This window comes from Equus caballus, chromosome 7 (genome assembly GCF_041296265.1).
Source record: "Equus caballus isolate H_3958 breed thoroughbred chromosome 7, TB-T2T, whole genome shotgun sequence".
Classification (NCBI taxonomy): Eukaryota; Metazoa; Chordata; class Mammalia; order Perissodactyla; family Equidae; genus Equus; species Equus caballus.
In genome coordinates, this window is record NC_091690.1 from 92,431,294 (window position 1) to 92,457,075 (window position 25,782).

At 39.2% G+C, this 25,782-nt stretch overlaps 1 protein-coding gene across 11 annotated transcripts in view; it reads left to right on the forward strand.

The window, feature by feature from the left end:
• The first annotated feature begins 16,965 nt into the window (after positions 1-16,965).
• The window catches only part of GAS2 (growth arrest specific 2), a 127,302-nt gene continuing 118,485 nt past the window's right edge, over positions 16,966-25,782 (forward strand). For 2 of the 11 annotated variants that reach the window (XM_070273444.1, XM_023646178.2), the window contains exons 1-2: positions 16,966-17,105; positions 25,059-25,223. In XM_070273444.1, coding sequence (XP_070129545.1) covers positions 25,079-25,223 — 145 coding nt within the window. In that variant the 5' untranslated portion in view covers positions 16,966-17,105; positions 25,059-25,078. Of the gene's footprint in view, positions 17,391-17,599; positions 17,742-18,313; positions 18,783-19,545; positions 19,681-25,058; positions 25,224-25,782 lie in introns of those variants that run through there. The other 9 variants (XM_070273447.1, XM_070273448.1, XM_023646179.2 and 6 more) reach the window with 9 other exon arrangements.

Sequence of the window (25,782 nt, forward strand, 5' to 3'; positions counted from 1 at the left end):
AGTTTCCAGACGTATAACCTGAAATGTCCTAAGAGAATTAATATATAAAAAAATAAAGCTAAGGAAATGGAAAGCAAAGAAAAGTATGTGTTTATAGTACATCTATAGACATGTAAACTCGTTTTAAATTTTCCTTAAAAACGTAATAGATGAATCTAATTTTTCTTACTAATATTCTCTCACTGAGTAGCAAATATGGTGGAAAAGGTATCAAGAAACTTTCTTGTTTGTAATAGCTTCCAGACCTAATCTTAGTTCTTAGATTGTACTAGTCTGTTAATATCATTAATGTCAAGGAGCGTTTTCCCCAAAGATTCCTAGCATTTCAAAATAAACTGGCCGAAATAAGTGATTAAAACAAAATTCACAATGTCACAGAGACATTTTATTGGAATGCAAAAATTCTTTCTGGTAATGTTTTTATCAGTTAGCAAATTTTAAGTAGAAAGGGAGGCGTTAAAGGGAATATTCCATCAGATTTGAGGGAAACACTCCATGTAGGGGAGAGAGAGGAGTTTGAAGCAAAAGTGCCATAGTTAATATTTCTTTTCCCTTTATTCTTTTGAGTGGATCTATGAATGTTGTAATTTTCTATCAGTTTACACACTCTTACTTAGATCCAGTGAGGAAGAGCCCCTATTGTCACTTTAGAATATGATGCATCTTCACCTTTCCCCTAGTTGATATAATTTTGGCATTCATCTGTTTTTTGATGTTGGACATAGAGAAGGAGATGTCTACAACTGAGGAACATCTCTGTTACTAGGATGTTGGTGGTACCTGGATCCATTTAAAGACATTTCAGTATTCCAGGACAATTCAGCCTGTCAGAAAATGCCAAGAGCTCAGAGCAAGACAAAATTACTGAGAGAATTGTAGGGTAGAAGGAGGAAATTAGTGATAATAATAAAGGTAAGATGTTTAAAAACATATGTAGTGGATTTAATTTGACTATATAATGAGAAACATTGAGAAAATTTTCAGAGATATTTTCCTAAATAATAATGTTATTGAAATATTACAAAGTTAGGGGTTACAATCAGCGATATAATTTTAAGCAAAGAATGTCAAATTTTATAGCACAAATTTTTGTTAGTAAAAATCGTAACTTTTAAAGTGTGTCACACTAAATAAAGAGGTAAACTGACGCAAGATCAGATTATCAGAGATCGAGTTTACCGGGGAGGAGCAGAGGAATTGCAATCGGCCAACTCACGCTTTACCAAGCTACAGTCGAGTCCCTTAAGTCTTTAGCACCGACGGTATTTATGCGCCAGGGGTACAAAGAGGAGGAAGTCCAGCCAGAGACCAAGCAGTAAGTTCATTGGCTCGAGAGTGGGCAGAGATTTGTGTTGTATGTTCATTGGTCAGAAGATGAGTCTCTCTCTCTTAGGTAAATCAGGCATTTACAGGAAATCAGTCTCTTGGTTCTTAAGTTCCAGTCTTCTGAGGGCGGATGCGTGAGATTCTCCATTTCATATCCTCTGGTTCCATTTTAGAGTGAAATCTTTTCACAAGTGTAATGTTCTTAACTTTCTCTAGGTCAAAAACATTTTCTTTTTTTTTGGCTGTAAAAAGCAATATGTGTTTGATTTTATTCATTTAAGTGAGAAAAAACAATTTGGTGTTCTTATCCTCTGCCCAAGCAGGAGAATATCATTTAATATCTGCAGTTCTGTTAATGAGAAATGATTAAGGTGAACACTATGTTCTCTTCTAGCTTTCCAATGTGATGATTTCAATTAGCTTGTTTACAGATTTAGTAAAAGAGAAAAAATAGCTTAATTTAATTTTAACAGGATGACTGAATATCATCTCTACGGTGTGCTTTAGCATCAATTTACCTTTTCTTGCCTAAACTAGCTGCCAAATTTCCCCTTGCTCTTCTCTGCTTGTTAGACCCTAAAGCACACTAAATACAGCACTGAAGCTCTAGCAGGCCGAGTATTTAAATCTATGTGTTCTTGAATTTTGTAATCTCATTAGGTATATGATTGAAGAACATAAACTATGAATATTAATCTGATACCCTGATACCCGGATGATAGGAAATTGGAAGGACTTACGGCCCGACGTTAAAGGAAATAGGCAATTGAAACTGCGGAAAGGAAAATTTGTTCTGAGAAAGGTAAGGTATTTTGGAAAAAGAGTCATAAGACATTTGACTAACTATTTTAAATTGTTTTTGTATGGCATCTCTTTCAGACGGTAATCAGAAGTCAAAAACCTACTTCATACACCATCCCTCGGAAGCGGCTTAGTTAAGCTGTGTTTGCACACTGCCAAGACAGCTTTCTAATTCTAAAATATCCTTCCTCCCTTCTTCTCTCCCTTCTTTCTTTCTTTTTCTTTCTCTTTCTTTCTCTCTCGCTCTCTTTCTTTCTCTCTCTCTCTCTTTCTCTCTTTCTTTCTTTCATTTTTTCTTTCTCTTTGGTCATTTGTTTCTAGATATGGTCAGAATAAGACTCAGCAGCTTTGCAGAATACAAAGCACTCAGAAAAAGAGAGCTAATATTATTTCGTGTAGTATAGGAGCTCAGAAGTAGTCAGCAATATATGCAGGCTTTATATTATGATGTTTCCTAAAAAAATATGCAACTTACCCCTAACTTGACTGAGCTAGTCTCATTTCTATCCCCGAACAGTCTTGTTCTTTTCTTTCTCAACCTCTTTGTGTCTAATGTTTCTTGCACCTGGAATTGTTATCTTCCCTTCTGCTTCACATGAAATACTTCCTTCTATACTACAAAACCCAAATCAAATCCTACCTCTTTTATGAGTCTTTCCTGATAACTCCAGCTGAAAGTAATCTGTTTCACTTCCAGATTCCTATAACACTTATGGCTGGATTGTTAATTGTCATTTATTATTTTCTGCCTTGTACTGCAAGTCAGGTTCTTTTTATGATCCAAATGTTTAGTGACGTGAACCTCGGATCCATCACCAAGCTGGGCATTTTGCTACCACAAGGATTCAGTAGTCCATTGGACAGAGCCCCTCCTCCACAAAAAGGGCAAGAACACACAGGCTAATTACATGTTCAGGGGAATATGTGCATCTTAGCTCCAACTTAACCTTTTTGAATGGGATGACTGTGTCTTAATTGTATCTTTAATGTCCGCAATACTTTCTGCAGTGCCTTCTGGGCTGTAGGAATGCAAGATGATGGAGTGGAAAGAATACACACTTTCTTAGACAGTGAGAGTTCTTTTCACTGACTTTGAACTCCTAAAGGGGAGGGGCTAAGTCTTTGTACCTTTGTTTCTAGCACAATCACTGATACTTAGCTGGTGTTCAGTGTTTGTGGAGCTCAACAACACTTTGGAAGCAGACAGACCTGGGATTAATACCAGTGATGCTTTTAAGTCCACCTCAGGCAAGTGACTTAACTTTGCTGAGTCTGTCCCTTCATCCACAAAGAGGATATTTGTCATAAAGTTGTTATGAGGACTCCATGACATCATGTTTGCAAGGCACCCGGCACAATTACTAGTACATCATCTATGTACAATTGATATTAGAGAGTTATTTTCCTCTTTCTCATTAAGGTGTGCATATATATGAATTGGTACACAGAAGAATGAAAAGAATATTCTAGCTATGAGGACTGGCAATATGAAAAAAATGAGGTGAGCAAGATGCATTTGAGAAATACTATATTCGTTTTTTCAACTAATACGTTTTGAACCCCAACCATGTGCCTCATTATGTCCTAGGGATATACTAATAAAGTAGAGTCTGCATCAGCAAGACCCACTCTAAGAGAGAAGAAAACTTCAAATAGTCAATAGTCATAGTTTGGTTGCAATACTGGGTATGGTTTTTAAACATGGCCCCAGAAATATTCGACCCTCCTCCCTTTGAGAGGATGAACTTGTGACCAACTTGAGCAGTAATGCATAACAGAAGGGATGGCGTGTGACTCCTGAGGCTAGATCCTAAAAGGCCAGGCAGCTCCCACCTGGTTATCTTCGGCTGCGTTCTCTCAGCACATTCCTCTAGCAACACTCCCTCCAGGAATCTGGCCACCATGCTGTGAGAAGGCCAGTTCACATGGGGAAGCCCTCAGTCATCTAAGCCCAGGCACCAGATATGTGAGCAACAAAGCTTGCAGATTATTTCAATCCCAAACTGTTTGAGTTTTCCCACCTGAGACCCCAGGCATTGTGGGACAGAGGTAAGCCGTTCTGCAGTGCCCTGTGTGATATTTCCCATAGAGTTCCTTGGCAAAATCACATGATGATTGGGGCTAGCCCTGTGATCGAGCAGTTGGGTTTGTGCACTCTGCTGTGGCGGCCCAGGGATTCACCAGTTTGGATCCTGGGCACGGACCTAGTACTGCTCATCAAGCCATGCTGAGGCAGCGTCTCACATAGCACAACCAGAAGAACCTACAAATAGAATATACAACTATGTATCGGGAGGGCTTTCGGGAGAAGAAGAAGAAGTTGTTGGAGGAGGAGGGGGAGGGGGAGGAAAAAAGAAGATTGGCAACAGATGTTTGCTCAGGGCCAATCTTTAAAAAAAAATCACATGGTGGTGGTTTTACATCACTAGCTCAGGGGTGCTTTGTTACATGGCAATAGGAACTAGAGCATTAGGTGATACTTGGGTGAAATGCTCAGTTCCATAGTTGGCCACTTCAGTCATTGACCAATACAATAATTGGACCACTTAATGGTCCAATAATATTTTTAAACCCTCTAATTGAAATTATTTAAATAATTTTCTTTCTAAGTCGGTGTAAAGTAACTTGCAAAGTAACTCATAGGTCCAAATAATGAGAAATAATTAATAAATAATGTAAAAGTTACCTATTTCTTCCTGATAAAGAAGACATTCCTTCCCAATATGAAGTATTTCCCTGAATCTTTAGTATGAAACTGAAAGGTAGACCATAAAGAGTTATGGTTAACATAGAGCTATACAGCTATTCCTCATGGTTAGAAAATAAACATTTTCATCAGAGAAAAAAATACATTGTGTGATGCCTACACTGGAATTAGTAACCAAATCCGTTAGAAAATTAACTGAATTGAAACTTGAGTTATACTATTAACAGCCCAAACTTCTTGGTATGGGGTTCAAGACCATCTACAATCTGATCAGAGCCTCCTCCCCACTATTATCCTCTCTCATTTGAACCCCCAGGCTGTGCAGACCACCTCTCATTCCCTGAAGACTGCACACTTTCACACCTCCATTCCTGGGCTCAACTCTCCTACCTTATCCTCTAAGGGTCAAACCCCACCCCAACCCCTCCACCCCCGATTCCCAGAGACGTGCTGATCTTACATCTCTTTGCTCTTCTGTAGAACATCTTTTTGTGTGTATGTGATGATTGTTGCGGAGCTAACATCTGTGCCAATCTTACTCTATTTTATGTGGGATGCCGCCACAGTGTGGCCTAATGAGTAGCCGTGACCCATCCGTGCCCAGGGCTGCCGAAGCGGAGCATGCAAACTTAAAAACTATGGCACTGTTCCAGCCCTTGGGGACCACCTTTTGTGTCTATATTTAGACCTTATTTCATTCTACTTTAGGCTAATTCTTCATATGTCTGTTTCCTTCACCAAGGGGAAATTCTTCAAGGGAAAGGTTGTGTCTAATTCATCTTTGTATTCCCACAGTACTTATCTTAGTTACTTAATAAAGATTTCTTAAATGATAAAAAAATATCGAAAGACTGAGGTAAGTTTGTGATATGGCAAGAAGCATTCCAAAAACATTATCAGAGTCTCCATTTACTCTTTAATTCCAAAATTGGTACAAAGAACTTTAAAAACAAGAACAAAAACAAAAATTAATGTACTTCATTGAAATCATAAACTCCAAATTGTGGAAATTGCCAGTCTGTTTTGGAAAAAATTAATGTCTCTATTCATGAAGACATCTGTATAATTCCCATACATAGTTTGGTTCCACTTTAAAACTCTGTTTCAATGAAAAAAATTAATATATGGCTTGGTAGGCCTCATAAATGCCTTGTCTGCTTGCTCAGCAAAGAAAGTAAACCAAACCATAAAATGTAAATCATTCTTTCTTGGTACAGAGCCTAGCTTTATTTCCTTACTTCTGTGTGTCTAGCACAAATATTTAAGGTTAAATATTAAATTTTAATTAGCAAAAAGTGCAATATTTCAGGCTGAGTATATGAGATTTTATAAATTATTTAATAATTCTGAGGAAGAGTGTTAAATAAACATTTTGTCTAAAGTATGTTTTTGTATTTCCTGTGCCTCTTGGATCATACTTTCTTCCTATTATTTCATAGAAATGTTCTTATTTATAAAAATAAAAATATCTTTATGTGGCGTCATATTGTCTGAAGAAAACTGTAGACCAAAGTTATTCATGAGCAAGGAACTAAAAATGTTTCAAAACAATTTGGAATCGCATCAATAAATTCCACAAACTGTAAAACCACAGCATATACCAGTTGTTGACGTCTCTTCGATTCTTGACTTAGATTTTTGGATCTTAAACTTGGCTATATTTTCTGAAACTTGAAGCTTTTCCTAGTCTCCTTATGAGTTGCAACAACATATGTCATTAACGAAGGGAGTTGGGTGACCTCCTCATTATTGTGCTTAATTCCGCACATGATGGACACCAGCCCCAATTAGGGAGATCTGCCTAAGGCACAGAAGGTTGAAAATAGAAATCTGTTGAAACAAAGAGGATTGATGTAAGAAAAAGAAAAACAGGACAGAATTGTGTAAAGGAGAAACTGAATGAATGTAGAGAATGTTCGTAAGTTGGAGAAAAAAAAGAACCATGTATAACCCAAATAAACTGTAAAGAATTACTGGAATAAAAAAGAAAACTTAAGTAAACAGCATTTAGAAGTAAGCCTTATGCTTTGATGAATCCACGACCAAGTGGTAAAGCAATATTAACACATGAAATCATGCCCATACTTTGTTTATGAGCTATATGATGTACGAGCTAGAGAGAATTGCTGATGGCCGAAAGAGTCAAAGGCACTTCAAGTTACAGTGGATCTCACGCGGTTATTGCCTATTACTTCCCACTGCTGGTGTCTGTCATGACGCTCGTGTGTGTGGGTGTTACCTCTAGCACTTACATGCTTTATACCCTGGGCTAGACATTTTCATTTTTCCTCTAATAAACTTTTAATATTTTCTTACTCATATCTTTTCTTTAGTTTTTACTTTTACAAAGTTTTTTGAGACGACTTACAGAAATTCATGAGCACAGGGATGTAGATCACTGTATTTCTATAGAGAGGAGAGAGTGAGAAGGAACGTTTTGAGCGAGAAGGACAAGGGAGCAGGAAGAATCTGGTAGTCTTATAAGAGGAGGGGAATTCTAGAAGTGTGAATAAGGCGAAGAAGGGAAATCGTCTGGATAAAAACTGAGTTCTCCATCCCTTACTTCCTGTTTTATAAAATGTAAAGGTCTTTTTCATGGCAGGACACATCAAAACATACTGACGCTGTACAGATGAAAGTCAGAACTCTTTGTTATAGCTCCAAAGGAGAGAAGCTGCCAGGCAGAGCCTCACAGGGTTGCACTGAGGGTAACAGCGAGCCAGTGCTGAAGGGGGCAGTTTCCATATGGAAAGCTGGGGGGGTTAGTTAGGTTTCCAGAGATCTCTATGGACTGGCTAATTTGAATAATTTAGTGGGCCCCCAGGGCATAGGGACTGTCCCTGATTGTCTGGTACTTGGCCCCAGGGAGATTAGGGCGAGTGTGGGTGCATAGTGGCTCAGAGTGAGAGCCCAATGAGGGAAGTGGGGGGATGTGGACTTAGCTGGCTGCTTTGGAAGGGGAACTGACCAGACTCTACCCAGGGCCTCAAAACTGGGTCAAGACAATGTAAAAACAACCAATCAAACCCCACACCCCACTATGTTACACTTTCCTGGACTAAAACAAAGAAGAAAAGAAGAAAACATATATAGAGAGAGAACGGAATAAACTCTAAATGTAAACAAGGCGATGGCAAAGAACAGAGAAAGCAGTAGGGAAGGGAAAAACAGTAGGTTACCTCTTGAACAGGAGGCTCTTTTGTTTTCCTAACCTGCAGGGTCGTGACCACTCGATGTCCTCACGCTGTCTCCGCAGGGCTTCTGTTGTCAAATGGGGCGGCCCAGTGATGTGAGCATCAGATCTTGGCCCAGAACCTTACGTTCATTACTCCTAATATATTTTATTAGTGATGCGGGCTCGGTGAGTCAAGGAGTTGAAAGAAAGATTTCTTGGACTCTAAAGGTCTGGCAGTAATGCTTTTTTATTCAGAGAATAACATGCAGTAGCGTGGGGATAGGACCCATGGGCAGTAAGAGCTGCAATGTGTTGAGGGTTAGAGCTAAATTTGTAAGGCATAGGTATGTGAGTTATTTCTTTACAAGACAAAGGAAAGATCATGAAAAAAATCCTTAAAATGGTATCAGTGCAGGTGGGGTCTGGTTATTAGGTGGTCCTATAACTTTAGCTAAGAATCAGACCGGATTAAGTCAGGACAACCTATGCTTCCCAGAGGATGATATAGATCAGTGTGTAGGGCAGGTCACCTTGGGCTTCTCTCCATGGGGCAGCCTGGATCCTCATCATTAGGATTCAGATTCACTTCACAATTTGGTAGTGGACTCCATCTCCCTCAGAGTTACACAACAACTGGTAGCTAAACAATTAAAAATGAAAATTATTTCTACTTTTATTCAACAATTCTCCAATATTTGATGTGAGAGACTTTAAACAATCTGGCTGTGTTTGTGAGAAAAGGAGGAATGGAGACAACTGAATACTTATATATACACATAAGATTTGCTTTTAAAAGACTCAGTTATCTTTGATTCACCATCTTTCTGGCCTCCACTGACCCCACAATAACTTTCCTTGGATTTGAAATAGTCATCTCAAACTTGTCCAAAACTAGAAACCTAATTTCCTCTCTTCTTGAAATGAGATCAGGCAAAACAAACCCAACAACTTCTTCCCAAAGTCTTTCCCATTTCAGTAAATGGCAGCATAGCTTCTGTAGTTGCTTCCACAAAAAACCTTGGGGTCCTCCTTGTCTGTCGCTCGTACTGCATAACCATCCACCAGTGACAAAACTGAAATCATAATTTAAAATAAAAACCATAGTGAAACACATCACGGATGATGAAGTATCATAGAGTAGGATTCAACATTCTCATAGTTCATTGGCCTCATTATAAAATAAATATACTGGGGTGACAGAGTGTGAAGAACAGAGAATAACCCTTCAAATGATATCCAGGATGGAATTACTTGCCGTGACTCCCTGGCCGTCACTCTCCTCCACGTCGCTACACCTCTCTGCTGGATTGTCACAGTAGCCCTGGGGAAGAGCTGTTTCCCTACGCTCACCCATGTCCTCCTGCAGTCTATTCTCCACCCAGGAGTCAGAGTTGCAGCTTTAAACTATAAATCTGATCATGTCACCCCTCTGCTCAAACTCTGAGAGTAAAGCAAAGTGCTTACAGAGACTTACAAGGCCCACTGGGATCTGGACACCCCCAGCTCTCTGACTTTCTCTCTTTCCCCTTCTTCGCGTATCTCTGCCATAGGAGCCTCTTTGAATCCTTGAACATATGATTTGTGGCATTCCCCTGCCTCAGTGACCTTGCAGTGGCTGTTCTTTTGTCTGAAATAGTCTTTAGGAATCTGCATAGAGCACATTCTTCCTTTGGATCTCTGCTCAGATGTCACCTTATGGGTGAGGCTTTCTGTGATCACAAACAACCTCCACCATCTCTAGCAGTTTCTAGCCCGTTTACCCTCATTTCATTTTTCTGCAGAACACTCTTATTATCACCTGATATGTTACATATACATTTTGTTGGCTTATTTGTTTAATTTCTGTCTCACTTCAGTAAAATATAAGTTCTACGAAGTTAGGGACTTCGTCTGCCTTGGAAAGAACAAAGCATGCCTCATTTTAATAATTTATTGCTAGCAGAATAAACAGTACTTTAGAAAAAACAAAGGAGCAGAATAAATGGTATTTTAAAGGGAAAGATGTTTCTAGGGAAAAGATCTTAATTTTCTATTCAAGGATGTGTAAAGAGCTATAAGAGCAGGAACACTTAGTTGCTGCCTTTTTATATAAGATTATTTGAACATTTACGTTTATTGTGCATTTATAGGGTAAGCAGTTTCTGATGCAGAAATGCTAGGCTGGCACTGAAGGAGCGTGTCAGAACCTCAGGCATTAGCCTTATTTCAAATGGAATACAATGCAAACCCTTCCTACTTTTGTTTTTTTCTTCTTGTTTTCAAGCTATACATGTTTATTTTCATGCTAACATCTTAATTTGCACAGAAAATTAGGAAACTTAGATTGCTGAGAGTCCTAAGGATTATGAGTGTTTAAATCAGCACCCACGTGCCTTGTCACCTCTGTTTCCTGTGGTGGTTACTTTTATGTGTCATCTTGACTGGGACCAAATATTTGGTCAAACATTCTTCTGGGTGTTTCTGTGAGGATGTTTTGGGATGAGATTAACATTTAATTTGGTAGATTGGCCTCCTTAATGGGTGGGCTCATCCGATCTGTTGAAGGCCTGATTAGAATAAAAAGGCTGACTCTCCCCCTGAGTAGGAGAGAAATCCTCCTGCCTAACTGCCTTTGAACTGGGACATCACCTTTTTCCTGCCTTTGCACTAAAACTGAAACATTGGCTCTTCCTGAGTCTTGAGCCTTCTGGCATTCAGACTAGAACTACACCATCGGCCCTCTTGGGTCTCCAACTGGCCAGCTCACCCTGCAGATCCTGGGACTTACCAGGCTCCATAATCGCATGAGCCAATTCCTTCTACTGAATCTCTTTCGGCTTCTGGGCTATTCAGCCTGCTTAGGCTATGGGAGCTAATTAACGAGATGCCTTCCCTGAATGCCATCTATCCTCTCCTGCAGCCAAAGCCAAAAGGAAAGAGATTATTTCTGTGTAGGATTTGAAATGTTCCCTTGACTTTTCCCGGTCAGAAGCTTTCTCTCAAAGTCTTCTGCTGTGTTTCTTTTTGTGAGGTCTTTCTCATACTGCTATCAGGTATTTGACTTAATTAATTCTGTGTGATGTGGAACCCTCAGCACTAGGGGCAGCTCATCTGGCCTTGAGTTCAGATATCCGACGGAAATGGTCTCCTCTTTTAAAAAAATGATTCACTTATTTTTCCCTCAGAGTATTTAATTATCACATTGAAGCACAAATTCATTGTAATGTTATCTCAAAGGTAAAAACTGAATCCTACCTGTGCTGTTGAATAGACTGGAGCTCCCAGAGAGCACGGCCTGCAACTTCATCTTTATATAAAAAATGCACAAAGGATGTTGCAGAGTGAATGAATGAATGAGTAAATGAACCACAAAGCCACTGTGTTCAAAAGGGCATTAAATGGGATGCCAGAAAGTGGGGAGGAAAGAAAAATTCAGAGGAAGGATGCAAAAAATTCTCTGATCTTCTGCATTTTTTGTTTTTTTAAGATTGGCACCTGAGCTACCAACTGTTGCCAATCTTATTTTTTTTTCTTCTTCCCTCTGAAGCCCCCCAGTACACAGCTGTAGATTGTAGTTGTGGTCCTTCTAGTTGTGGCATGTGGGACGCTGCCTCAGCGTGGCCTGATGAGCGGTACCATGTCCGTGCCCAGGATCAGAACTGGCGAAACCCTGGGCCGCTGAAGCAGAGCGCGCGAACTTAACCAGTTGGCCACGGGCGGCCCCCTTCTGCATTTTTAATAGTGGTAATGTCCTTATCCCAGGGGATTGTTGTAAACAGTCAATAACATGATTTAGGTACTCAATTAATAATAAAATACCTAACATCCATTTCACACTTGCTCTATGTCAGATAGTAAACTAAATATTTGATATGGATCATCTCATATAACTACCAAGACATGCCTATGAGAGAAGGGCTATTTATTTAAATCCACTTTACAGATGTGAAACTGATAATTAGAGAGGTTAAGTAATTTGCCCATAATTTTTAGCAAGTAAGTGAAGAAGCTGAGTCGATCTTGGTTTTGTTGCTCTCCAAATCTGGACTCTTTAAGTATCAGGCTAACTGTAGTGACTATTGTTATTACAATTTAATATGTCTATTCCTTGACAGCTTTGGTGGGGAAAATGGCTGGTGAAATCTCTTTGCAAATGGCTCTGGTGTCCAAGTGGCTACTGGACAGCAGCAGGATGGCAACATGTCCTCCCACCAAGAGGAGCTCCCCAACGCTGGCCCTCCTGCTCAGTTCTTTCACTTGGGGCTAGGTGTGCTCCCTTCCTGGCTTGGTATCTGGTCTACTATTCGGTACTAGAAAAGCCCTCCGATGAGGTAATTTTAAGAGCCATTTCCCTAAATGCTTTGTGTAAATCAGCAGTAGGCAACAAGTTCATGTTTGCGAAACGATTGTAAACAATTTCATATGTTCTGTAAGTTTCAATAGCGGAAATTTCGGCAAGTTTTCTCATCCTTTAACAAAGTAATCGTAAATTTGTCATTATCGGTATTCTTACAAATAAATGGATAACTGGACCAAAGTCTACCTGCAAGAGAGTCCTCAGAGATGTGACAGTAAAATCTCCCTTATAATGTAAACTGTTCTATCCACAACGATGCAGAGTCAACAACTGGTGCTATCTGTACGGAGGGATCTCCATTCAGTTCCCTTTTGATGAGCACAGTCCTTCCTTCTGGTATCTGTCTCATCACCCAGTGACACCTGCTTTGTCTCTTTCAGATGTTCAGTGGTGTAATGGTTCATTTATCAATTCATTCAGTAGTTCAACAACCTTAGGTTTGGTACTGTGCTAAGGACTTGGTATGCAAGGATGGATAACCTAGTCTCTGCTCTTTAGGGACTCACAGTTTAGTAGGGGAGGTAGATGCATAAGAAAATAATTGTGATGCTAAGTAATAAATGAGATATGAAAGAAAAGGAAATATTCTCAGAGCACTGGACACAGAGACACAGCAATATTTCTGCCAAGGAGATCAAGAGAAACACAAAGAAGATGTCAATTCAGCTGGCCCTGGAAGAATGAATGTGACTTCTTCAGAGAGAGAAAGCAAAAGATAAAAGATCATTTGAGTCAGTATGAGCAGAGGCCCAAAGGTGTGTGGGTACACGATGTTTGGGATATTGTGACATTACATCATGTCAAGTCTATCGCTGACTAAATATAGGCACATGTGTTTTGTACTTTATAATGAAACCATCTGTTCCCTGATACCCTACCTCAATTTTGATTGATTTTCGCCCTAATTTAGTTTCTCAGTCAGATTTTTCAAACTGAGGGTTGTGAAATAAATTTAGCAGTTCTCCAGGAGCATTTCTTTTCAACTAAATGGCATAGAAAAAAACTAGAATAAAGCCAAATAGAAAAATATCAGAGTGCATTGACTTAGGGGGGGTAAGTCTTGCTTTGTGAAACTTGTTTTGGTTGTGTGTCTTTCTATGTGTCTGTTCCATAATGTATTTCTTATGGTGGGTCACAATAAAAAAGTTCGAAACCCACTGCAGTAGTAATATTTTCTATTACTTTTCATTGCACTCATATTATATTGGTTATGATTAGACCTTGAGTCCAAATCAACCTTGGTTTTTAATGAAGTGACAAATGACACAGACTGACCTCATTTATAAGCCTGGCATCCAGGCAAGCATCTGTTTTACTGAACTCTAGTTACATTTTACCAGGTGAAATGATTCTAGCTTGGGAATGAAACCACCGTTTACATTGTTTTAACATTATTTTTCTATTCTGAGTTCCAGACTACTAAATTAAAGACCGTATATAGAAATATAACCAATTAGTAGTCAGCTTCCTAAGAGACTGACTTCTTTTGTTATAGTCATTCATTCATTCAACAATTATTGAGTGCCCAATGGTACTCCAGATGCAAGAGATAACAGTGGTGCAAAAGAAAGACAAGGTTACCAAAACAAAAATATTTTATATTAAATGTTCATACTAAATTTGTGTTTCTTCCAATTAGCATGGAACAGATATTTTTATAAAAGATTTAGAAACAAACCACAAAAATATTTAATGAAAGAAAAATAAAAACCCAATTCCAACTTAGACGAGGAAAATCACACAGTGTATATTGCATAGGATGTTTAAAACTAGATGAGATACATGGCATATTTCACGAAATGATTTTAATCTATCCCCTGTGTAAAAAGTAGAAGACATATGCTCATATATAACATACATTTTGTAAACATATGAGTCTTACGCAGTAGGGAATGAATATCTATACTACTGTTGTGTTGTACTTAGAAAGTTTAAAGTTTTCCATTGAGAGTAAAGCAATAGATTTTTTAAGTTGCATACCAAACTGCGAGTAAACCTTGAACTTTTCACATAAACTTTCTCTCATTTAATTTATTCTTTGTAGTTTTATATATAAATGGTGATGAAAAGTAATAGCATTTGCTTTTTATCCCTAGCAGTATTTATAATTACCATACTAGGACTTATAAAATCTATTTTGTTTGCTTTGTGACATTTAAAAATTTTTATTTCAATATATTTCAGTTGAAGGCCTGTACTATGGGCCAAGATTCTAGGTAGGGAAAGATACACATATTTTATATTACTGATAAAATATTTCAATAAAATGTAAATAAGTGTTTTCACTTATTCCATTGCTTCATATATTTCTCCAGCCCCATCTGCATGTCTTCATACTGCTTTCTGTGTCATTATTCTCACTTGCTTCTAAGGCCATCACTTGCCATCTTTAACTGCTCTTTTGAAGCTATTTGGGAATATAAGAATGTCTTGGTCAACTTTGGAAATTTATTTTACTTTAACCCGTTGTCTATTTCCATGTTTTTAAACTTATTTCAAAGGGTCCTCTAATCTCCATCATCTGTTGAATGTTTGTCCCAGTTTCAGAATAAGCGAGTATACATTGTTTCCCTGAGGGAAGGAGGGGTGGGAGGGAGAGGAGGCTTATTTAAACCTATATGATTTTTCTAGAGAAAAGGTAGAGTTCATATTTGAGACAATGTTGAAGGTTTAGAATGCCTGAAACACATGGCAATCCAGAAACTTTCATATTTAGACATTTGCCCCGTCGGATAAGGTGCTGCTTCCCCCACCTTCACATCAGGGGTTATAGTGGAGTCAGCTGGACTATGGTTTCCTGAGACGAACATGCTTAGGTTGAGATCAAGGCGAGAAAACTCTTGGACAAAATGGTTGTTTGACAAATGTATCAGTGACTGATCAGAATACACAGATAGAAATTTTATTTTGAAAAATACAAAATAAAAATCAAATGGGAATTATTAGAAATGCTGAAAAGAAATTTAAGTGAAAATACTATTTTGATGGCTCTTCAGAAATCTTTTATGCTACTTCTCTTTTGTCACCAAAAGAATATTCATCACAACTCTTAGATGCTAAGAGAGAAAATGCATTGTGTCTCCTGGTATTTTCCTTTTGACTCTTGCTTAAAGGACAGAAGATTTGATATAATGCAAAAACTAAAACTAAAAATACCTGGAAGGGACCTGAGAGGGAGTAATCCGGAAAGATCATGCGTTCCCAATACCTTCATAAGCCTTCTTATTGGCCCAAACTGGGTTTAGTATTGTCCCCGAGTCAACAAAAATATTGCCTCATACTTTTTATAATATCAATATTAAACAAAGTGACAAGAATATTTAAATCTGGAAAGGAAGAGCATCTAAGATTTTCAAAATCCAAGGTGTTAGATTTTTTGAACTATTAGCATATACTCTGAGGATACTTAATGTTTATTAACTGATGATGTTTTGATCATAAAAAATTATCAAGGATGTTTGACTTTTTACTTAAATTGTACAGGTTCAGAAACCCAAAATACTTTGTTGGGGCCCTAGGAATACTCAGATCTGGTTAAATTTTGAGAAATTTTACTATTCTGAATCATTTATGCAAATTCATTGGTAACCTGTTCTGTATGTTCGCTGTTGTTAATGTATATCCAAGCAGGAATTAGGCCTTTTTATAATGCTGTTTCTCCTTAGAATGAGGAATGGCTCTTTTTCCTTTCTTCTGGGAAGCCAAGGAGGAATATGGAGCTGACAGCTGCAACACGAAACTGAACTAAAACAAGAAGCTCGGAGTTCAATGCCACCAAACTTTTCAATCTGTTTTCTCCCCTTCATCGTTATTTGCACTGCTACCACAAGCAATAACGGATGCAGTTTCTAGATGTTTTAGAACAAATAATTATTTCCAGATGAAAGCAATAATAAATGCAAAATGCGTTTTTTCAGTTATATCTAAAATTATCCACATGATGTTGCTCCTGTGGATCTACAGGTAGTTTCCAATTTGGGGGAAGTGAGGAAGGGGGTGCGGGGTATAACTCACCATTTTAAAAATGGTGTCCCAGAGAGGATCGGAATACCTGTGCCTCTGTCATCATATGCACTGGATGGAAATGTACCTGAAACTGATGAACATGAAAACAAAACGTCAACATGAACGCGCCGATACTTTCATCTACGGACAGTGGTAACCTGAGGCGCTGAGGACGCTCAGCAAGAGGTCACATGTGTATTAGAGATGAAGCAGACACTTGAACATCTGTCCGCTTCATGGGAAGCCTTTTCATCTCAGAAGACATGTACTAATAAGCAACAGTTGGAGAAAATTGTCTAAGACACTCAACATAATGCTGAGCTGAGGCTGAGAGGACAGTGGATTTGTATTTCCTTTAGTAAAGAGAAAACAGCCGTGAGTGCAGCCTCTTCTAAAATCTGATATTTAAAGAGAATTGTAACAAATCAAATTGCTCAATTTGGAACGAAGAGTGGCCGAAGTTACTGGAAAGCTCATGCATCTGAGTCTGCAAAAACGCTGGCCAGGAAAGCAAAACTTTTCCAACACCCAATTTTAATATTGTGCTAAAGCCATTGACTCTGTTAAAACCCTGGAGTTAAATACGATCCCCTCCCCACCCCCCGCCCTTTCTCTCTTAGGTTAGCGTTTGGGGGACAAGGAGGGAGCTGGAGCTTGGCCCCAAGCTCGGAATTGCTGCCAAGGGCTTGTAATACAATCTCTCCCCGTTTGAAGGGTAAATCAGTGTCAATTGGGTTCGCTGTCCACAAGAAAAAGTAAGCGTTTTACTTCCGCCCGGTCTATGTGGACTGATGAAATGTAGGAAATCTATTTCTGGCAGGGGGGAGAAATCGTTTTCCCAAACAGCACCGAGAGAGGAGCCATCAGCGAAGTATGAAGAGGGCCAGTGCGGCTGCAGCTGCCGCCGCCGCCGGGCCGCTGGGGTGCGGAGCGCGGCCGCCGCGGGCCCTGCGCCGGGAGGGGGTCGACCCCGAGACGCCGCGGGAGGCCTGCGCCGAGCCCCGCCGCCCCTGAGAGCCGCAGCCAGCTCGGGACGCGCGGTGAGCAGCGGCCTGTCCGCCGCCCGCGCGGCAGCGCGCCCTGCGCCCGGGGGAGCCCGGCGGCGGGGGAGGGGCGGCCGCGAAGGATGCCTCGGGGTCGCGGCTGGGCAGGGCGCAGAGCGGCGGACGGTGGGGCGGCTCGGGCGCCGAGGGGGTGGTCGCTGCGGTGGGGGACTCTCCGATTGCCCGGAAACAACCATGTGTTCCTCATCCTATTGTGGAACAGCCCGAATGACCGCCGCGCGAAAAGCCCGCTGGGGCGGCTCAGCCAACCAGGGACAGAAGAGAGGATTTCTAATTAGCGCATCGATTATGAATGTGTGCGGATGCCCTCGTGCACAGGGACCTCTGGTGCATGCTCAGCGTCGTGCGTTGTTGGGGAGAGGGGATGGTGTCAAGGGTTTGATCTTGAATGCTTTACTTGAGCGAAGGAGGCCGGGATGGGAGGAAGGAGCGCGACATGTGTGATCTGGAGTAATACTCGCTGTTTTCGACTGATGAGTTTGACAGAGTTGAGCTTTTTTACGTGCATAAACAAGTGCTAGCCTATGAATCAACCTCCTTTGGGAAGATTTTACATAGTTCTTTTAGTCTAAAGAGCAAGGTTTTGGAATCTGAAATTGGTGAGCAGAGGAGCCAGCTGTGCTTTGGAGGCATTAATTATTTTGGCAAAATTAAATTCTTTTAGCCCAGTAGGTAAATTGCCCTTCACCTAGCCCAGACGTGCAAAGATGTGCTGTCTCCAATGGGGAGAGAGCCAAACCAGGGGTTAAGAGATTCTGTTTTCTACATTCCAGCACAATTGGGAGTGGGGGTGGATTATTCAGTGTTTTCCCCCAGTTAACCTTTCGGAAATCAAAACCTTTACTCTCCCCACCTTCTTCATTTTCATCCTCTCACCTCCTTCATCTTCCTCCTCTTAGAGTGAAGAGTTTGCACAACTTTGCTGTCCCTCTGTAAGCCCCTCCCTCTCCCCAAGAACCCTCTCCAACAAAGCTGGATCAACTGTGTATGGGAGATCTTATGCGGAGGAAATAAGATCTGCTTGTGCACAGGAACACCCATTTGGCCTCCTAGTGTTAAAATAAAGGCTCAGACCGGTCGGATGTGCCAGCCAGGCAGAGGAAGTCCACCTTTCCTCCCCACCTGTCCCCTGAGATTCACACAGGCAAGGCTGAGAACAAGCCCTGCGCTCATTGCTTTTTCCCCCAACCTCTTAGCAGTGTGGACACTGATTAACTACAGCTGGGATCTAGCTTGCCCAGCCAGTCTTTGAAATCAATCAATGAGTTCCTTCGCGAGGAATGCTCCCCCCTAACCGCGGAGGACGAGGTGGTGGCTGTCGTGGTCCTCTCCAGCATGGGCGTCCTGGTTCTGCCTGCCTAAGTGAAGGTAAGGGGCAGACGTCTGAGGCATGGGCCAGGCAGCGCTGCAGTGAGCACTGTGGTCTTTGCACGTGGCTCCCGGAGTGGGCTCTGAAACAGAAAGGTAGCTTGGGTTTCAGCCTGTATGCCACTAAACTTTGGGCTTATTTCTTCACTTGATTGCTAAACACCATACTTTTGCAATGTGAATTGTGCTTTATTGGGAAATAAAGTCACATGGCAAAACTTATTTCACTGGTGTGAAAGGTCATGTGATTGCCACTAAGTTATCTAGTATCTTGGTAAGAAATCTTAAGCTTGAAGGTGTAGTGAAATGGCAGGTCTCATATTAATACTAAGTATGTTATGCATAGTTCTAGAATTTTGCTGCAAGGCTGCATTATAGACTTTTGCAGCCTTCGGAAGGCCAAAGTTACCTTGTTTGAAACCAAACAGTGAGGTGCTAACAATCTGTTTGCAGAGGGAGTTTGTTAAAACTGCAGTTGATGTTAAGGTTATTTTGGCATCTTCCTGGTTTTAATATGTAGGCACAAAGAGGATCCCACTGATTCTTTTCATTTCTCCTGAGCAAATAGCAAGGTTTTCCACTCAGTGTTTTCAGACTAGAGAAGAACTGGAGTAAAGGTGGAAAATCTCTCCTGTCAAAATGAGTACGATGCTTGTGTAATTTTTCTGTCCTAAGTGTTTTCAGGGTCAATTCAATTGAGGTTTTGCTAACGTTCTCCCTTTACATGAGATTATGTATATATATATATATATTTTTTTTCAACAGACAGAACTCTGCAAACGTTTAACTACACTAGAGTTCAGTAAAACAGAAACCTTTGTGTTACAAACAACACAAAAACGTCCAAAATTTTCTCCTGAATTAAGTTTTGCTTCATCAGCTTGGATGAAATTTTGATGTAAGTCCTTAAATATTCTAATTGATTAATGACTCTCAGATGGTTTCCTATTCAAATTATATCTCAAGTTAATCTGGGAGGCATCCAAAAACCTATGCTAAACTGTTTGGAAGAATAGTTTAGTAGAATTAAAAGGAACTTGAAAAAAATCTTGAATGCCATGAAAATATAAGGAATCAGTTCCCACTGTGTCTTAATGTTTTGGTCATGATTTGAGAAGGAATTATTATTGTAGGTATATCGTTATTTGGTTCAAGACAAATCATCATGGGGTTCCAGGAAAAGAAAGAGATTCTTGGAAGGGAGTTAACATTACTTGAGATGGGGCACCAGGAGCGTTGAGGAGGGTGCTTCCAATGACTCTGTGGTTCCATAGCCTTGGTACTTTGGGCAAAACATCTGAGGCCTCCAATCCCTTATTAGTAACCAGGAATTTGACTAGGTAAATCTTCTAAGCTCCATTTGAGTTTAAAGATTTTATTACATCATTACAAAAACTGGTAATGAGTGTTATTTTGCCCTTAGGCTTGGTGTTTTTTATTTGTAAACAAGTTGCTCCCCTTAGCCAGAAGTGGAGCTCTATTTACAAGATCTAGAAATACCTTCATGATTAATTTTGAACTTTATTTTCTGATTAGACCCTTAGGATAAGATTTTGCGTTAGAGACGTTGGTTGGGAATACATAGCTTTGAAGGGACATTATTGATTGGCCAAAATGACTCATGTAGGAGTAAAGAATGCGGAATGGTGGAAGAGCCATCTACAGCCATCCTTGGTTGGTAATTCTTGGAGTCTGGCTTGAAAGATAGCATTTTCTTCCTCCAGATTTTGGAAGAGTGTTAGGCTTGGGTCTTTTTTTTTTTTTTTTTGTAATTTTAAGAGATAGTGTTATTGGCTTATAAACTTTGTTTCTCATTGTTTCACACCCATAACACACAAAACTGACCAGATAGAGATGAGGTCAGTGCTGCAGATAAGAATAAAATTGGCTTTTAGGGATGAGACCCTTGATGGTGGGTTCATTAGCGCTTTTTCTTTAACTGGCCACAGTTAGGGAGTGTGTGTGTGTGTGTGTGTGTGTGTGTGTGTTGGGGGGCGGTGTAGTGTCACCCTCTGACATTTGAGAGTTACTATAAGCATTCACTTAATAGCTTATTAAGTCTTTAATTGGTGCCAAAAATGAAGTATAATTTGTTACCAAAGCTTGTTTTTAAAAGCACATGTAAACTACTCATTTTAGAGCTCAACGTTTCATTCGTCATCTTGGGGGCTTCATCCCTCTCAGTATGAAGAAAACTTTGGATTTTCATTATTTATGGCTTTATTTCATCAACACTTTTTTCTCGTTTCTCTTCTTTATCCTTTGTCTTTTCTTAGCGGTTTAGAGGTCTACAAAACAATCCTATTTTTTTGTTACAGAATAGTTTTTCTTCTTAAAATAAGTCACTGGAAATCTTATTTTAGCATATCTCCTATGGCGATCATTTAGACTTAGCTAGTATTTATTGAATATAAAATATATGCTGAACACTGGCACAAATACTTAATCTTCACAATTATATTTGAGATGTTAGCCTCCATCGTCCATACTGGAGAACTCAAGTACAAAGAGAAAAAGTCATATCACCAGAATAGAACAGCTACTAAATGGCTAGGGAGTGGAGCCAGCATTTGACTCCAGAACTTCTGATTCCAATTCTAATATTGTATCCATTTATCAGCCACCTTAGTGGAATCTCACAGTAGACAGTAGTGACATAATGTTTGTCATTTTATTCTTATTTTTCTTTCCTTCCAATTTATTTTCTATGCAATATTGCAATATGTTTTTTATAACATATCAGCAAAGTGTAGAGTGAGACCCGAAACCATGTTGGTCATAATCAAAGCACACCTCTAGGTGGCATGAAAGAATACTTTTTCTTCAGAGTCAAAACTATGATGTCTTCAACTGGGATTCTGGAGTAACAGACTAAACAGAGTTTTTAAACATGTGATATTTTACTTACAAAGTCATTAATTTTTTCTTCTTCCTCTGGGCTAGTTCAAGTCTCATCATATTCATAATGGTTATTCCAGAATCGCTTCTACCATGGAAAGAAAGAAAAAGAGATACACACACATTCTTTAAAGAATTCTATATTAAGTTTCTGTGTGTTTTTTGCTTTAAGTTTTATTTTTCTGAATTCCAAATCCTGAGGGCTGAGTGATCCATTTTTAGAGAGACCCACAAAGCTTGGAGAAGCCGTGGTTGAGAGGAGTCATAGAAGCATTGAATTCCTTACTCCTCTTTCCAAAGCCATTGGCTTTGCTTGGTACTCACCAAAGTTACTTGTCAAGCTTTTTAAACATTTAGAGTATATGAATTTTAATAGTAACCTCTTTCAGTGTTCAGATATATTAGACAGAAAACTTTTTTCTTTCTCTCAAACTTAACTTTTTTCTTCAACTCTAGTGGATCATTAATCATTTCGTTCCCATCTTTAAAAGCTACCCCTTGGCATCTCTTGTGCTTTTTGAAAACTTTTGAATGAATTCAAAAGATCAGAAATGATCTTTTTATTATAGTTTGTTCTTTGTGTTCTAATTCAACTCGTGAAGATTGACTAAACATTTGTTGAAGATTATAAAAAGGTTACAATCTTGTAGTCATCTTTTTATCTGGGTAATATAAATTTATTTGATCTTGATTCACCCCAATTTAATCATTTCGATTGGAATCTACTTCACCATGGGATAATTCTTCCACCCTCCAAATTTTGATCCTGCTAGCTGGGTTGATGTCCAGGTTTCCTAGTCGTGTCTCCGCCATATCTAAATCCAAGACCTCTATGTAGTGACTTTCAGCTAAACCATAGAGTCATGCTGAGTTTGATGGTGATTTGAAATATGAAAAAAGAATCAGGAGAATTTGGATTGAAATCCTATTTTATTTCAAAACGGACTTAAACAGAGGCATCCCTACGCGTGGCAGTGACTGTAGGTGTCTATATATTTGGCATATGTTTAACTCCTCTTACATCCTAATTACCCACTAAGCTTGCTTTCTCCCACTTTTGCCTCCTGGGAAAATATAACTCTATTCTTGTTTTTCTTTTTCCCTTTGTATATAATTTTAATTATATACAAAGCAGCATAACAAAAATTGCTTAATTATTCTTGTTTTCACTTAATGATCATCCGTTAATATTAGAAGATATAGTTTGAATTACATTTCTGGCAAAATACAGGACAGACTACATGAGAAATAAATGTGCCACTGTCAAGGAAAATAAAAACTTCACTGTTCCAAAGTATCGAGGGGAAGGCTTGTGTCCCTCTGGCTCATTGAAACTGTTACATGCCATTAGGCTTACTGTAAACTATCCCGGAATGAATTCTTTGCTGGACAATGAGCTTAAGAATCTGAGGTGTCTTCTTGCTTTTACAGAGCAAAATAGGACTCTGATGCTTAAGTGGAAGTTGCAGAGCACATAATAGGATGTAGGTAAAGTTACTGAACTACCACTTCTCACTTTCAGGAAAGTAGTGGAGAGATTGTGTCTTGAGAAGAGGGGCATTTTAGAGGTAACCCTTTTAAGATTTCAATTAGTTATTTAAATGTATGAATCATGTGCTGTAATGTATTATTACTTAAATGTTTCTTTCTGAGGCTGGCTAGCCTATAGGAATCCTAACCAGCTACAGGCCGATGTTTTGTTTCCCTGCGACGGGAAATTTTTAAAAGAACTAGGGCAAAAATGTTTTAGGTTTCTGGCATTTACTCCCAGGTTTTGGATGAATAGGACTTTATGTGAATAATGTCATGATTAACAGCGAAAGGATAGATAATTGTGATGTTCTGGTTCCTATAGTGACAATTTAGTAACGTGACAAGGTGTGTTAAAAATATTTCACATTTGTGCTGATTGACTTTAGATAATTAGATATATAGAGCGTTATTAAAAATGTTTTCAAAGAAAATTGATGGTAACTTTTTGGAAAAAAATTACTCCAAAGCATAATTGCTTTGGAAATGAAATTGCCCGTGCTTTTTAATTAGAATTAGAGTTTGAGATTAACTAGAAAGGAATGCTATGTAAAATTTCAAAGAATAAAACCAACAAGCACATATATAACTTATCTTGGTAAGTTTAAAATACCATACATATTGGAATATAGCTGAAAACCTCATTATATCATATAAACATTACTTCTTGCCAATTGCAAATATTTTTATTTTCATTTTCATTCAGTCGTAATGCATTTCATTATTTCATATGCACTATTTGTATGCAGAAGGGACTCCTACACATTGGTAAACTTAGGATTTTGTAATCTTAGCTGCTTCAATATTACTTGTGTAGTCTTAGGTCCAATAAATCCTGCGTACGAAAGCGCTACCTTGAAGGCCGAGTATGTGTTCAAACATGTTTTCTACATTTTCATATTGTGCTATTCATAAGGTGATTAGGTTAATGAAATCATCTCTTATTTTGTAGATGTAAGGTAATTTAATTACTCTAAAGATGATTGTAAACAAAACCTGGTCCGTAAAACACAAAGTGGGAGGACGCAAAGTAAGACAGAAGAAGAACCTGTGGCAGTATTTATTAGAATTAGGGTGTAATTCTTGGGTTCTAATATGGGTTCTTGATGAATCCGCTCTGTAAAATCTGTTCTGGAAAGAGTAATGGTCTTAGAGTCTGAAGACCCCAGCTCCAGCCTGACTCCACCATGTTCTCGCTGTCAGATCTGGGTGAAGTCTCTTACCCTCTCTGGGTTTTGTCTGCGTTAACTGTGAAGTGAGAGAAGTGTAGGAGGGGGTCCTTGAAAGCACCTCCTCCGGTCTCCCACTCAGTTCTCTAAATTGTGAGTCTGTGATTGCTTAGCTATCTGCAAAGAACCAAGTGCCCGGCTTCATCTTATCAGTGATGGTTTTAAGAGTAGAGACCGTATGTTTACAATGAACTGTGCAAATACTGTCATTGCTAGCACTTAGTCCTAAAATTCTGTGGAAATCTTTGGTTTCAAAAATTAACCTAAACAATGGGAGTTTACAATTTGGATACTAAAATTTTAATCAACCATGTTTCATTGCTTTTGAATAAGTGGAATTTCTTGCCTTAGAAGCTGCCTTTTTCCAAGTAAGCCTAGAGCTTCCTGTTTGATTTTTCTCTTTGACCTTTGATTGCTGCTGTGTCCTACATGTGGTTGGTCAAAAGTGATAGGACTGGTACAGATGAAGCAAATAGTGTTTCATGGGGTTTAATAATTAATAACTTGACCTGTCATCAAAATGTCCATGGATCCGGTTCCTTACTGTGTCATTGGCAGCAAGATTTTAACAAGAGAAGTCTGTATATAAAACGCAATTGTTCTTTTGTTTCCCAAACAGATACTACAAGTGGATAAATAATGTGCACTGCTCTGAGCCCAAAGGTACGCAGTGGACCTGGCCTCTCTGATATGCATCAGTATAGCCAGTGGCTGGCCAGCAGACATGAAGCTAATTTGCTACCGATGAAAGAAGATCTGGCCTTGTGGTTAACCAATCTATTAGGTAAGGTTATAAGATCTCATTTTGTGAGCAAAGATAACAGGTTTGTTTCTTTTCCCCCTCATGTGGTGTCCTTCACCTAAGCATGTGACAGCCCTTGGAAAGAAAGACTTTCATTATTTGGATTTTGCATCTGGGAAACCTGAAGCATGTGGAAAATCTAAATGAATTTCCCAATGTCTCTCACATTAACTGTGCTTAGTAATTCCAATATCACGCATTGAAATGTGGAAATTTGTGGTCACATTGCTTATTTCATCTATATGCTGATCTGATTTATTTTTTGCTTTTCTTTCGTGCAACTGACCAATTTGGCCTATTCTTTTGACATTACACCCAGGCCACAGTCTGTGAAATCTGACTTCTAAAACCAAACTTCTCCACCCTACTTTCATAGCATGGCTTCTAAAACTGCTGAGTACCCAGCTGCAGAACAAAAACACCTCTCCTTTGTCCAAATGAGCTTACTAGAGTCACCCAACCTTGAACTAAATTTTTCTTTTCATTTCACTTTTGTTTTTAAGTACTCTTCCAAAAGGATTGTCTTCGAGAAAAATGCTTT